At 52.2% G+C, this 13,095-nt stretch overlaps 1 protein-coding gene across 1 annotated transcript in view; it reads left to right on the top strand.

Moving 5' to 3' along the window:
• Nucleotides 1-224: 224 nt before the first annotated feature.
• RUNX3 (RUNX family transcription factor 3) overlaps nucleotides 225-13,095 on the top strand; it is a gene marked incomplete at both ends in the record, with an annotated part of 57,847 nt that continues 44,976 nt past the window's right edge. Inside the window, 2 exons of the mRNA XM_081056100.1 lie at nucleotides 225-301; nucleotides 528-616. Of these exons, the coding sequence (XP_080912226.1) occupies nucleotides 225-301; nucleotides 528-616 (166 nt within the window). The remainder of the gene's footprint in view (nucleotides 302-527; nucleotides 617-13,095) is intronic.

The following is a 13,095-nucleotide window of genomic DNA, read 5'->3' on the forward strand; positions in this document are numbered from 1 at the left end:
ACAAGGCCAGGCCCTCAGCTGCCTTCAGGGCCCTTCGCGGGAGCTGGTTGGCTCCCGGTCCTCCCCACCCCCGGGCCGCCCTCGCACCCACTGGAGCCTGGGCTCTGTCGGGGGGTGAGCCTCATTCATTCATTCCCCCGTGTCGCTGATGCTGGCCTGGCTTTGCTCTCACTGCCCTGTGAGCTCCTCCGCCCTGGCTGCCGAAGGCCCCTTCCCGCCATCTAATGATACACTCTGCATACGCTTCTGTTGAAAATTTGTGGCTAGACATTCCTGTGGGACCAGGAATCCAAATTCTTGGGTACAAACAGAAACTTACTTTCCTTGGGGATTTTTTTCTCTCTCGCTCACACACACTCTCGCGTTCTTTCCTTTTTTCTTTTTCGTAGCAGTAGGGGGGGAAAAGAGACAAAACAAAACAAACAACAAAAAAAAAGCAATACCACCCCCCCCTTTATTTTCAAAAAGTAGCTGGGAAAAAATAAAACAACAGCCAACCAAGTCAATCCCAACCCACTCCTGTGAAGGGCCGAGTTCTCGCCTTCCTCAGAGCGGGGCATGGCATCAAACAGCATCTTCGATTCCTTCCCGACCTACACGCCAACCTTCATCCGCGGTGAGTAACTATTGCCCAGGGCCCTGGGCAGGCCCTTTTGGGTGGGGAACTGTGGTCCTTCCACCGACCGTCCTAGCTGCCTTCACGTACATAGCCTATCTACCTAAATCCGCTGGCCTCTGAAAGCCTGAGGTGGGAAGAGGGATTGGTGGCCTCCGTGGTCTCCTGGAGTGGACATCTTTGTGGGACTTTAATCCTCAGCTGGTGGGGACAGTTAGTGGTAGGGGCAATGGATACCGCAAGACCTCAAGACCTCAAAGGGCAGGCCTTGGAGGGTCCTGGGGTGGAGAGGATTTGGGGGTGTTCCGGTGACCCGCGGCTTCCTGCCTCACTTAACGGGGCTCCTGGGTCCTGCAGCCTCAGCCCCTGGCTCACCCGGAGAGCGTGGGCCCTCCACTTGGGCTCAGGCAGACACACACTCAAGGAGACACTTAGTATTCCCAGAGCCAGGCCAGCTTCTGAGAGCCATGGAGCAGGCAGGGAGCAGGCGGGGGCAAGGCTGCCTCTTCCTGAGACCCTCCTGAGGACTTTCTCCCATGTTCTCTAAATGACCCTGGGGTACGGGAAGCATTGAGAGGAGAAGGAGGCTCCAAGCTTTTGGTGAGAACTTGTGCAGCCCTGGGGGGCACTGAAACTGGATCAGCGTGAGGGGAATAGGCCTCAGAAGGTCTGCACACTTGGTTACAGGGGACAAGAGTGTTTCTGGGCAGCAGCCTTTGCCTTTATTCATAGCTCAGAGGGACCCAGAAGTCTGGGTTGAGTCCCTCAACAAGGATAGGGGTCTGGGATCCCCCACTTGAAACCTCTGATTGAGGCTGGAACTGACAGGGAGACTTTCCCTGCCTCTTTCTGGCCGGGGGTGGGGGTGGGGGTGGGGAAGGGGGGGCTTATGTGCCCTGCTGTCTTCCTTTCCTCTTTCCTCACCGATAGGCTGAGGCATCTGAGATTGGGGGTCAAGAGTCCCTGAGCTTGAATCCCAGCTCAAGTGCTACCTTGCTGAGCTGCCTTAGCCAGATTACTTAACCTCTCTGTGCCCCAAACAGAGGCCCCTCTGGCTATAACATGCTGATGGTCTGAGGCTGAGAATGGGCTATGTATGAGGGCAGTGCCTCTGGGTTGGACACAGGGACCAGTTCTCCTCCAGAACAGAGGGGCTGAGAACTCCAGGGTTTGGGGGTTGGTGCTACCATTACTCAGCTGAGGTGGCCAGCTGAGATGCGGGAGTCACTCTGACTGTCCATCTGCCCTCCTGCCTCTCTGCCTGTCCCACTGCTAGCTAATAGTCCTTGGGTGGCTGGTTCTGAGCAGGGACCAAGGCACATTTGGGTGCTTACTGTCCAAAGGCTTCTGCAAAAGCTTGCCTGACAGCAAGACTGTTCCTCCTCTCTGGAAAGTAGCTGAGGCAGGCCCTGCCGCTAGAGATGGGGACTGAATGGGGGAGAGAAGGGGCCTGCTGCGCCTGTGGCAGGGGCACTCCCACCAAACCTGCCTGTGGCTGGTGACAGCAGCAGCCCCGTCCAGGAGCTGAAAGCCATAGGCTCTTTCCTTCAAGCCGCTCCTATTATAATGCTGTTCCCTTTGTAGTCCTCAGAGCTAATTAAAGGCAGTTCTGTGGCAAGAAAATAAGAGTTTATAAAAACCATTTGCTGGGTCTTTGTAATCTGTGTTTCTCCTTCCATAAGCAGGATGGAGAAATGTAGCGTTTAAAACAAAGGAACATTGGAGATGGGATGAAAGGGCTGGCCCACCTAGGATAGGCTCCTGACTCCATGGAGCCCAGGAAATGACAGACAGCAACCCCAGAGGGAGAGGGTGAGAAAAGCCAGAAGATTTTGTCCCAGTGTGTGCCCAGAGACAGGAGGCCGCTGGGTAGAGCATGCTGAACCCTGGAGGACAGGGACACAGATATGCCTCGTAAGGCAGGGTCCGTGGGGAGGCCTGGGGTATGGGCTCTGAGGCTTTCCCTGCAATTCCACCCTGTTGGCACCCTCTCTCTTGCCCAGTTCTATTTCCCGTGTTCTGCTTACTACTCACTTCAGGGGTTCTGTCTCCCAGATTCTGTCCCTGGAGGCTCACAAGACTGCAGCTGCCCATTCTGTCCCCACAGAAATCCAAGCTCTGAGTCCTCCAGTGCTCGGCTCCACGCTGCCCCACGCAGGGTCCTTAACCTGTTCTGGGCCACAGACCTTTCAGGAGTCTCAGGAAGTCTACAGACTCCTCAGAATTACATTCTTACGTCCATAAAACAAAATTCGTAGGATTACAGAGGGAACCAAGTCTTTCTGAGACTGTGACCATGTGCCTCTTCGGTAACACACTGAGTGAAAAGTGTGTTACTCTTATAGTGGCTCCAGCAACAGCTGTGCTGCAGTAGTGACGGGTGATGAATACAAACGGTGTTTCAAAATCATCCGTGACAACCAAATGAGACGGGAGAACATCTGTGATTTCCACTGTGACAAAATCACTGAGGAAAAAGTTGCCAAATTTCAGTTAGAGGTCAGTGAAAGGAAAGATTGTTTGTTTCCTGCCCAAGTTCACGGGCCTCCTGAATTCTATACAAGCAGGTACCCCAGTCTCCTGTCCTTGTCCCTCATCAGGAGGTGATAGAACCAGCAGGTCTGGGACATCACCACCCCTAGAGAGCTTTCAAATACCTGGATTCCCAATTTCTATGTCAGACTGTGTGAGAATCTCTTGGGATCAGGCGTGGACATATGTGGTTTTGAAAATCCCATGTGATGCACAGCCTGGTCAGGTTTGGAGCTCTGCCTGGCTCTGCCACCCATGTGCTGTGTGACTCCATCTGAGTCACTTGGCATCTCTGGGCGGCCATCCTCTCATAGGTAAAAGGGGAGGAATGAGTTGAGTTTGATGTTCCTTGATGTGGCCCAGCCCCTAGGCCCACCCCCTGGACTCCTTGAAGAGTGTGACTTCTTGTCACATCCAACAACTGCCCCCACCCCCAACCCTCCTCTGGTTTCTCTGACTTAGGAGAGTAGGGGGCATTCGTTTTAAGCCAAAGGCCAGAACTCAGTTCACTGTGGAGAAGAGGTTTGGGAAGAGAGTGGAGAGGCATGTGACCCCACCCTGCAGGAGAGGATGAGGAAGAAACAAGGACAGAGCAATACTTAACCTCAAGAGCAGCAGACTGATAGCAGAATTCCAGACACTTAGATAGAAGGTGTGAGAGGGCAAAGGGGTCTCCTGGGACCCTCAGCACTGCTCCATCCTCCTCCCATCTCCGTTCTGGGAACTCTCCCAGTCAGGACAAGGGTATCTATTTCTCTCTTTGACAAATGCGGAAGCTGAGACCTACGGGTTGTGACTCGGACATACTGTGTGACTATGGGCAAGTCCCTTCCTCTCTCTGGGCCTTGGTTTCCCCATCTGACAAACATAAGCCATGGCTTTAGGATTCCTGAGGGCCAGTCCGCAGCGCCATTGAAGGCCAGCACCTTTATTCTAAATCCCCACGTGTACCCCTAGGCATGCCCATGGCAGGTCCCCCTCACAGCACCCCTAAACTGCACCCCCTCAGACAAAAGTGCTCCCCCCCAGGACACTACCCCTCCAGGGCGGGAACCAGAGAAAATGGCCCTCAACTGCTACATGCAGGATTTAGGAGACCCTGGACAGGCAAAGGTTTTCATTTATTCAGTAATTCCACAAAAGCTTATCAAGAAGTAGACTATTGAGAGTCAAGCTCGGGCTCTGGAATCAGACTCTCTGGGTTCAAGTCCTGATGCTGCCCTTCACTGGCTGTGTAGCCTGGGGCAAGTCACTTCACCTCTCTGTGCCTCTGTTTCTCCGTTGTAAAACAGGGTGATTACACCAACCTCATGGGGCTCTGGAGAGAATTAAATGAGCAGGCTGCTTGGCACAGAGTAAGTGCTCAATAAATGTTTCCATTCTTTTCATTACTGGCCTTGTCCTGGGGGCTCAGGTACAAGGGTGACTGACTGGGTCAGGTTGTCTGCCCTTACAGAGCTCATGGGCTGGTGTGGAAAGAAATGGGTAAACTGAAAACTGCCCTGGGGTATAATACATATTATAGTGGGAGAAGAGCGGGCCCTGGATGTCAAAGAGGGGTATGGGCCCGCCTCAGGGCAGAGAGAAAAATCCCCTGGAGAAGTGACACTCAGCTGTCTTGCAGGATGAGGAGGTGACAGTGGGAGAGAGGATGTCCCAGGCAAAGGGAATGGCCTGGGCAACGGTGTGGAGGCAGAAAAGAATTAGATGATTCTGGGTGTCCCCTGGGATGCCTGGAGGGTGCGGTGCAGGGTGGGAGTGCTGGGAGGTGACTAGGACGGGCTTGACCGTCTGGCCACGTTTCTCTTAGCGGTGGTTCGGTAGTTGGTTGGCAGTTCCTCTCCTGAACACATCTAAGAGAAATGGAAAATGGCCTCTCAGGTATGAGGCAGGCTGTGTGGAAGCAGAAGGTAGACAAAATGGCCCTGGGCAGGTCTAGCTGGGATGGTTTGACTCAGAGGTTACCGGACAGGAAGGAAGCTGCCCAGACCAGAGAGGTCAGTCACTGCATCCTTTCCGAAACTCTGGGCAGTGACTGACAGCTGGGGACTTCTCCAGGTTTTAGCACTGAAAGCCTCACATCCCAGGTACCCCAGGACGGTTGGTTACTCTGAGTGGTGTGCCCATGGCAGCTTCCCCTCCCCTGGGAGATGAACGGACTGACCGCCAGCCATCCCGCGCCCACTATGGCGCTCGCCTGGCGCCACCTCTGCCGGGCTCCTTTGATGGTAGCTCCTGAGGCCGGCCTGCACACACCCGTCTCCCCAGACCACCCTGCCTGTCCAAAGTGCCCCCCAGCCTGGAAGGGCATTCCTGGGAGCCCCCCACCAGCCACAGGGTCTGGGCGGGCGTGAGACGGCCCCACACAGTGGGACTGTGTGTCCAGGCCTCACCGCGCCCACTACGGCCGGCGGCCCCACTGGTCACATAGAGGGCCCATTGACAGTGAGGCCTTGAGGTGGCTGCATCAAAGCCGAGGCTTGCTCAGTTACCTCAGGGGGTAGGGAAGTTTACGGAGGGGAGGGGGGCCGGAGATGGATGCCCCTGAGCAAGTGGGCCTGAAAACCTGACCTTCCAGAAGGCTCTGAGAGGCAGTGAGACAGCGGCGTCCCCTGACCCCAGCCTTGCCTCTGAGTCAGTACAGACTCCTCCACAGGTGGGGTGATGAGGCCTGGGCTCAGGGTTCTGGGGAGCAGCCCAAACACCAGCTCTTGCTCCTGTCTCCTGGGGATCCCTCATCTACAGGCCCTTCCTCAAATCCACTGCCCAGAGTGGCTGGGGAGTCTCACCCAATCTTCAAGACTGAACTCAACACCCCCTCTGCCAGGAGTCTCCCCAGGACCACCTGCAGCCACCAGGGAGCCCTGGCCTCCTCTGAGCTTCCAGTCCCAGGGCCAGCCTGGGACTCAGCCAGTCGTTCCCACCTGAGAGCCGAGTACCTGCCTTCCTTGGCGGAAGTAAAGAGGAGGAAGGGAGTGCTTTAGCCTTCAGTGGATTTGGAGCCCTGGCCTCCATGACTGGCCTTGAAGTAGCACCTCCTGGAGGACGCACTGGGACACAGCCAGGGGCTGGGAGTGAGACTCCGTCCTTCTGTGAGAGGGCACGTGAACCAGGAACAGTGAGCAAATTCAGGAGGGGTCCTGAGATCCAAATAGGGGTATGGTCCTGTGTAAGATGGAATTCAGCAGCAGGAAAAATGACTTTTCTCAGCTACCCAGGAACTAGCCATCGCCTTGCACATAGTTGAGGAGTCAGACTTAAGCTGTTTAGTGCCTGGGTGGCCCAACATGTTAATTCACCTCTTTGAGTCTGTTTCCTCCTCTGTAAGACGGGGCTAGGAGCACTGACCTTACAGTGGCTGCCCAGAGTGAATGTGACCTGTCCTGAACCCTGTGCATAATACCTGGTAGGTAGTGAGCGCTCACTCAGCACAGTTGGCCTCCGTGGGCCCCTCCCCCACGCCTCCAGTTCGATCACTTGCCACTTGGCAGTTGTTCCCTCATCTCAAACCCCCACCCTTGCTCTCTCTCCAACACTGACCCCCTGGTTTTCCCAGTATTGGAGAGGGATGGGCACAGGGGAAACTGTAGACAGACTGTCAGGCCTTTGTCAATAGTTCCTGGAGATGGTGGTGAAGAAGTGGGTACTCTTGGAAGAAGAGGCAACGTGAAATGCCTTTATGAGCCCCTAGGACCCACTACTTCCTCACTGTGTGACTTTAGATGGAGTGATTCCCCTCTCTGAGCTCAGTTTTCTCATCTGTTAAATAGGGAGAACAAACAGTAGCCACATCGAACTTTGCTGGGTGGATTTAATGAGATAATGTACATTATGTGCTTACTACAGGGCCTGGCACAGAGACAAGTCCTCTATAAATGCTAGAAATAATTACTGTATGATGGTCTCCTTCCTCTTGGACAACAGAGGCTCTCTGACTCTGAACAGGATGGGGAAGGTGAGAAATCTGTCCTTCTCCTCTCAAGGCCCAACCCCGTCTGGGGAGCGTTCCTGGGACCTTCTTCTCTCCTCCAGGCCTCAGGAGCACCCTGTCCCTATCCTCACATACCCCTCACCTCCCACTTGTTGGGAGCAGGTGGGGCTTCCTGGGAGCAGGTGGGGCTCACAGGAGCTGCTCAGCGTTTCTTGCTAAGTGGATGGAGGAAAGAAAGGATGGATGGATGGATGGATGGATGGATGGATGGATGGATGGATGGATGGATGGATGAATGAATGAACGAACGAACGAATGAATGAACCAACGACTGACCAGCCCCAGAGGTTTCCAGCTTCTCCCCTCACTTCCCCCTTTGCCATCTGACTTGTTCTTTGAAACGCTTGCTGGTGAGAGCCTGAGCTCTTGTGTCCAACCGGCACAGCAGCGTGAAGGTTTAGGTTCCTCTTTGGGGTTTTCTTTTGCGTCTGGGAAAAGCGTTTTTGGCACAAGGTTCAGACTTACGTGTGGGCGGAAAGGGCGGATGCCATAACTTATGATTTCCAGAGGTGACCAGTCAGCCCTCCTCAAAACATCCTTCACTGTGAGACATGGTGACAAATATCACTGTGAGTCCTCAGCCCCTTTGGGGTGACATATTGCCCAGCTGGGTTTTTTTAAATGCAGGGTCTTCTAGTCATGTGCATTTCAGTGCCTGTAAATCCACCTGATCTGCTCACCTTTGTTAAGAGGAGAAAAGAGGCTGGGTGTAGAGCAAGCAGAAGATATTAAGAGAAGGAAAACATGGGGCGCCCAAATGGAAAAGAGGGTGAAATGAAAAAGGGGAAACGAGGGTCATGCCCCTGCCCAAAACTCAACTCACTGGGGTGCCCAGTGGCTGAGGACCAACACCCCACAGCCCCAAGAAGCGCCCTCCTCCCTGAGGATTTTCCTTCAGCCCTCCCTGGGGAACCTAAGTTCTGCCCTTGCCCCAGGGAGGAGGCAGGGACAGGAGGCTAGAGCTTCCCCCACATGGAGGAAGCAGGGGCTGGGCAGAGCTGTGCATTCAGCAGGTGCTCAGCAAATGCGTGTCGCCTGCGTTGTAGTCCCAATCTAGAGACAGTTTCCCTGGAAAAGGCTAGTCTCCCTGAATTGTCATATCCCCGATGCCCAGCACTTGGGATGTGATATGGGCCAGTTGCTGCTGATGATCATTCAGTAGACATTTATTGAGCACTGACTGCATGCACGTACTGTTCTGGGCACCGGGGATTCAGGAGCAAACAAAACAGACAAAGATGCCGGCCCTCCTAAAGCTGACATTCTAGTGATGTGTAGAAAGAGTTCGCCTTAGGAAAGCACCCCTGTGAGATAGGCCAGCACCCCTCTGGCTTGTGTCCTTCCTATCGATGTAGAATCTCGGTCTTCTGGAACTTCTACAGATTCGCCCATTACCCCCTAAAACTCTCATCACAGCTCTGTGTGCCAGGCATCACTAATTCCACTGCAGAGAGGAATTAACAAACAGACTCAGAGTGATGGAGTGACCTGCTAAAACTGATAATTAAGTGGAGAAAAGGCAATGAGGAAGGGAGAAGAGAGCCATGTTTGTTGATGACTTACCAGACACTGTGGTGGTTCCTTTGCAGTATCTCATTTCACTAAATCTCTACAATAATCCATGTAGTAGGTGTTATCGTTATTATCCCCATTTTACAGAGGCTCAGCAAAGGGAGGTGACTCTGGTCATGCAGCTAGTAACAGGCTAAGCCCAGATTTATGCCAGGATCTGTCTTACAGCAAAGCCAGCCCAACAAAACTCTCCCTTCTACCTGGTAGTCATCTCTTCTTCCTTAAGGCCCAGACTCACCACCTCCCTGGAGTCCTCCCTGATTCCTCCAGCCATATGCCACCTATCCTCCTGTATGCCACCAGAGCAGCTTCAGGCCCTCCTCAAACACTTCCAGAAGACTTCCCAGAAAGGATGGAATCTGAAAGGGGTCTAGACTAGGTAGACTAGGTAGACCTGAGAAGGAAGGACCATTGGTGGTCCAGGCAGAGCAAATTGCATAGCAGAGGTATGGAAGAAGGACCACGTAGCGAGGGTTACTTAGATATGGGAGGGCTCAGGGGTGGTGTGGAGAGGTTGAGGGAGAAGAGGCTGGGGAGGAGGTAGGCCAGGCCTGGAGGCTGGGCATGGCCTTCAAAGTAGTGGGGTTCCAGGCAGGATCCGAGCTGGGCAGTGATCTGGGGCAGGGCATCCCATGATGCAATGTGCCTCTCAATGAAATAAGCCAGTGTAGACGTACCCCTTGAGCGTGTGTATGTATGTGAACAGAGACCACAGGGGCCCTCCTGCACCCACTCGCAAGCCCTATTTTTATCACTGTCTAGACACACATCTGAGCAGCCGAAGCACACTTGTTCTCAGGCACAGAGTGCTCCATGGATGGGCACACCTGTGGTCTGACTAGGACAAGAGCGGCAGGTCAGAGCAGTCAAAATGAGGTCTATCCTGCGAAGAACCCCAGGACCAGGGCTGGTGACACAATTTGGAGGGCACAGTGCAAAAGGCAAATGCAGGGCCCCTTGTTCAAAAATCATGAAGAATTTAGGATGGCAACTGCAGAATATTAAACTAAGCATGATGCTCTTCTAAGGAAGGGACCCTGTGCACCTACACAGCTCGTGTGCCCAGGAAGTGGCCCTGCCTAGAACAGCCCTAGGCTGGAGGGGCCCTGAGCCTGAAAATAAACTTCTGCCTGTCTTTCCTTCATTTGTCTTTATTTCTCTGACTTGTGCAGGCTTCCATTCTTCCTGATTCCACAGTAATAATAATAATAATAATAATAATTAATAATAATAATAAACCTCGGGCGAGATCATACCTTGAGGATCTTAGAAGCAGCAGAAACATTAGGGAAAACATGAATCCAGCAATATTCCCACCATCCCGACCCCACCTGCATTTTATGCCGGAGATCACCTGACAGACCTAGGAAATTTTTAAATAAACTCCATTATCTCAACACACAGAGAAAACTGCTATCATTCAGCACATTTCCTTCCAGATTATTTTCCCCTTTGCCTGGCTTTTGCCTGTGGAGGCTCTCTCCCCTCCGAGGGTGAGGCCATCCAGAGACTTATGCTATGTCCAGGGACCTCATCAAGAATATTAACAATGATTCTGCACAGATGACAGGATATGTCTAGGAAGAATCTAGAGCAGCTCTGTCCCACAGAACTTTCTGTGATGGTGGAAATATGTTACGTCCATTCTACCCAATACTGTAGCCACTCGCTGCATATGCATATTGAATATTTGAAATGTGCCAGTTCAGGTCCACAACTTGTGTAACTGAGGAACTGAATTATTAATCTCGTTTTATTTTAATTGTTTTCATTGAGATAGCCATTCGTAGCTGACGGCTACCTTGTTGAACCCTGCAGGCCTATAAGAGTCCTCGCCCGACTGTTAACCCAGGTTATCTCTTGGGGTGAGATTATGGAGTTTCTCATTTTCCAACTCAAAGTGTTTGAAAAGTCTTATATACAAGAATGGATTGCTTTTGTATTAGAGGAAGCTCCTGAAGATTTTAAGTTTTTATAATACAGTCAATATTACGGGGGGGGGGGGGACAACAACTTTAGATTTTTAAAAGCATATCACTGGGGAAGACGGCTCCTGGAAGAATATCTATTTTTATTTTTCCTATTAATGTACCGAAGGAAAAATGCGGGGTTTAGAATCAGAAACTGTGAGTTTGTCTCCTGGATCTGCCACTTACTGGCTGTGTGGTCACCACCTCCGTGAACCTCAATTTCCTCATCTCTAAGATGGGGATATTCATGCTGCTGACCTCCCCGGGCTGCAATGGGGACTGAATCAGACAGTGAAGCTGAGAACACAGGGGACCAGCTGAGCGATGGAAGCATGTTCCTGGAGATGATTTCTGTTAATGGAGATCATCCCCACTGGTCTCTGAGAGGAATTACTCACAACTCTCACTCCTAGCTGCCATTTCCTAGAAACAAGGAAATGAGAGGGGCATCTCCCAACGTGTGTTCAACAGATGTTATCAGGTGTTGAGCAGAAATACAGGGGGCTCTGTGACCAAACAACATTGGGAATGGCTGTATGAAACAATGTTCAACAGAGTGTTTTGCTGCAGGACTTTTCAGAGCCTTTGATATGCTAATGAACATAGGCTTCTCCTCCTGGGGTGGGTGTGCTGGGGAGCCCACTTGGGGAAAAGCTGCTCTAAGGAGAGCTAGTAAATCCACCATGGTTACAGGTGTTTTGGAGCCAGAGAATTATCTTTTCAAGGACCTAGGAAATTGTATGAGACTTGAAAAGGAAGTGTGCTGGATCCTAGATACAAAAAGCAAAAGTATAAAATTAGAATTAATAAATGCAGCATTGTCCTGAAAATACAAATTATGACAACTCTTAAATAGTTATAATACTAGCAGTAAACGCGTACATAGCTCTTACTAATGGCAGGCACTAAGTGTTTTACATATCTTTGTTTATTTAATCTTCACAATCCTATAAGACCAATGGCTAGTATTAAACCAGTTTTATAGATGAGAAAACTGAAGTCCTGTTCTGTTCACCTGTCCAAGGTCACCCACCTGGCGTTCAAGCCCAGGCAGCCTGCCTACGGTGCCTGTGTACCTTACCACCGCACAGTCACTATGAGTTAACTGAGGTTCTCCCGAATCAAGGAACATCCCTTGACTCCCACTGGCCTCTTTCCTGGGAAGAGGGTGGTGCTTCCATGAGCCTGACCAATCAGAATCAGCTCCGCCCCTTTCTTGTTGGGTGGGTCATTGCCTTCGCGGGGCTTCAGGTTCTTCATCGGAAAAGTGGGTCAGTAATCATTTGAGGACCAAGAGAAAGGAGGTCTGTGAAACACAGTGCATGATCCACTCAGCAAGCACTTGACCTGTGGTGGTCCTCTCTTTCACCAGAGCTGGGGAAACTGAGGCACAAAGCGGGAGACATGGTGAGAGCTGAGCTCAGCGAGGACTCCAAGGAACCGGGCCAAAATCCCATGGCTGGCTCAGGTCCATATGTGACCCAGCAAAGGCTTCTTTCTCATTTGGCGGGGGCCCATGTTATCCTTCTCGGAACAGCACTCTGGTGGGGGGCCTTTCCCCTGGGCTCCTCTCCCTGGGCTCCCCCACTTCTCGCATGGGTTCTTCCTACCTAGTGCAGGTTCCATTTGATCCAACATCATGCCCCAGGCCTATTGCCCTGGGCATCCCACAGAAGTCCCCTGGAATTCCCCTCTCAGGTCCCCCATGTGGGCTGAGGGACACGCACACAGACATGCTTCTGCCCGTTTATGGACCCTCATGCTTGTCTGGGGGGGCGTTCCTCTGTCCTGAGTCACCTCTGAAATTGACTGTGTGCCAGCACTGAGCGGGGCACTTTATATACATCACTGCTCATTCTCACAACCCCATGGCCGGTATTTTTGTCCTTATTTTGGAGAGGAGGAAAGCGAAGCCCCAAAAAGAGAAGTCACTTGCCTAAGTTCACATAACTTATAAGGTGGGGAGCTGGAGTTTGAACGCAGGCTCTGAACACCACTGCCACAGGGTGCCCCATGCACACAAGGCAGCTCTTCAACACTCGTGCTCGACTACGCACCTCACACTCCACTGCACCCTTGCAGGGTGTTACTTGGGTGACTGACCCTCGTGTCTGAGCTGGGTCCCTCCCTCAAGCAGGGCCAGCGTCATGGGCTGCAACCCAGGGGGTGTCACAGGGCTCAGAACCGGCCCCACACTTAGGTTTAATGCTTTGTAGTTGCCGTCTTGAAATTCTTGCTAATTTTATCATGGATTGGTGTTTTGTAAGTGAAATCCAACGTAACAGCCCCCTAATCAGGGAGTGGAGCCTGGGTGTGAGTGCCAGTGTGAGGAAAACAGGTGCATGTGACCTATACACCAAGTTTTGGGGTGGGAACCGGTGCCTATCAGTGTCTGCACTCACCCCACAAGTATC

Source organism: Rhinolophus hipposideros (genome assembly GCF_964194185.1).
Source record: "Rhinolophus hipposideros genome assembly, chromosome: 8".
Lineage (NCBI taxonomy): Eukaryota > Metazoa > Chordata > Mammalia > Chiroptera > Rhinolophidae > Rhinolophus > Rhinolophus hipposideros.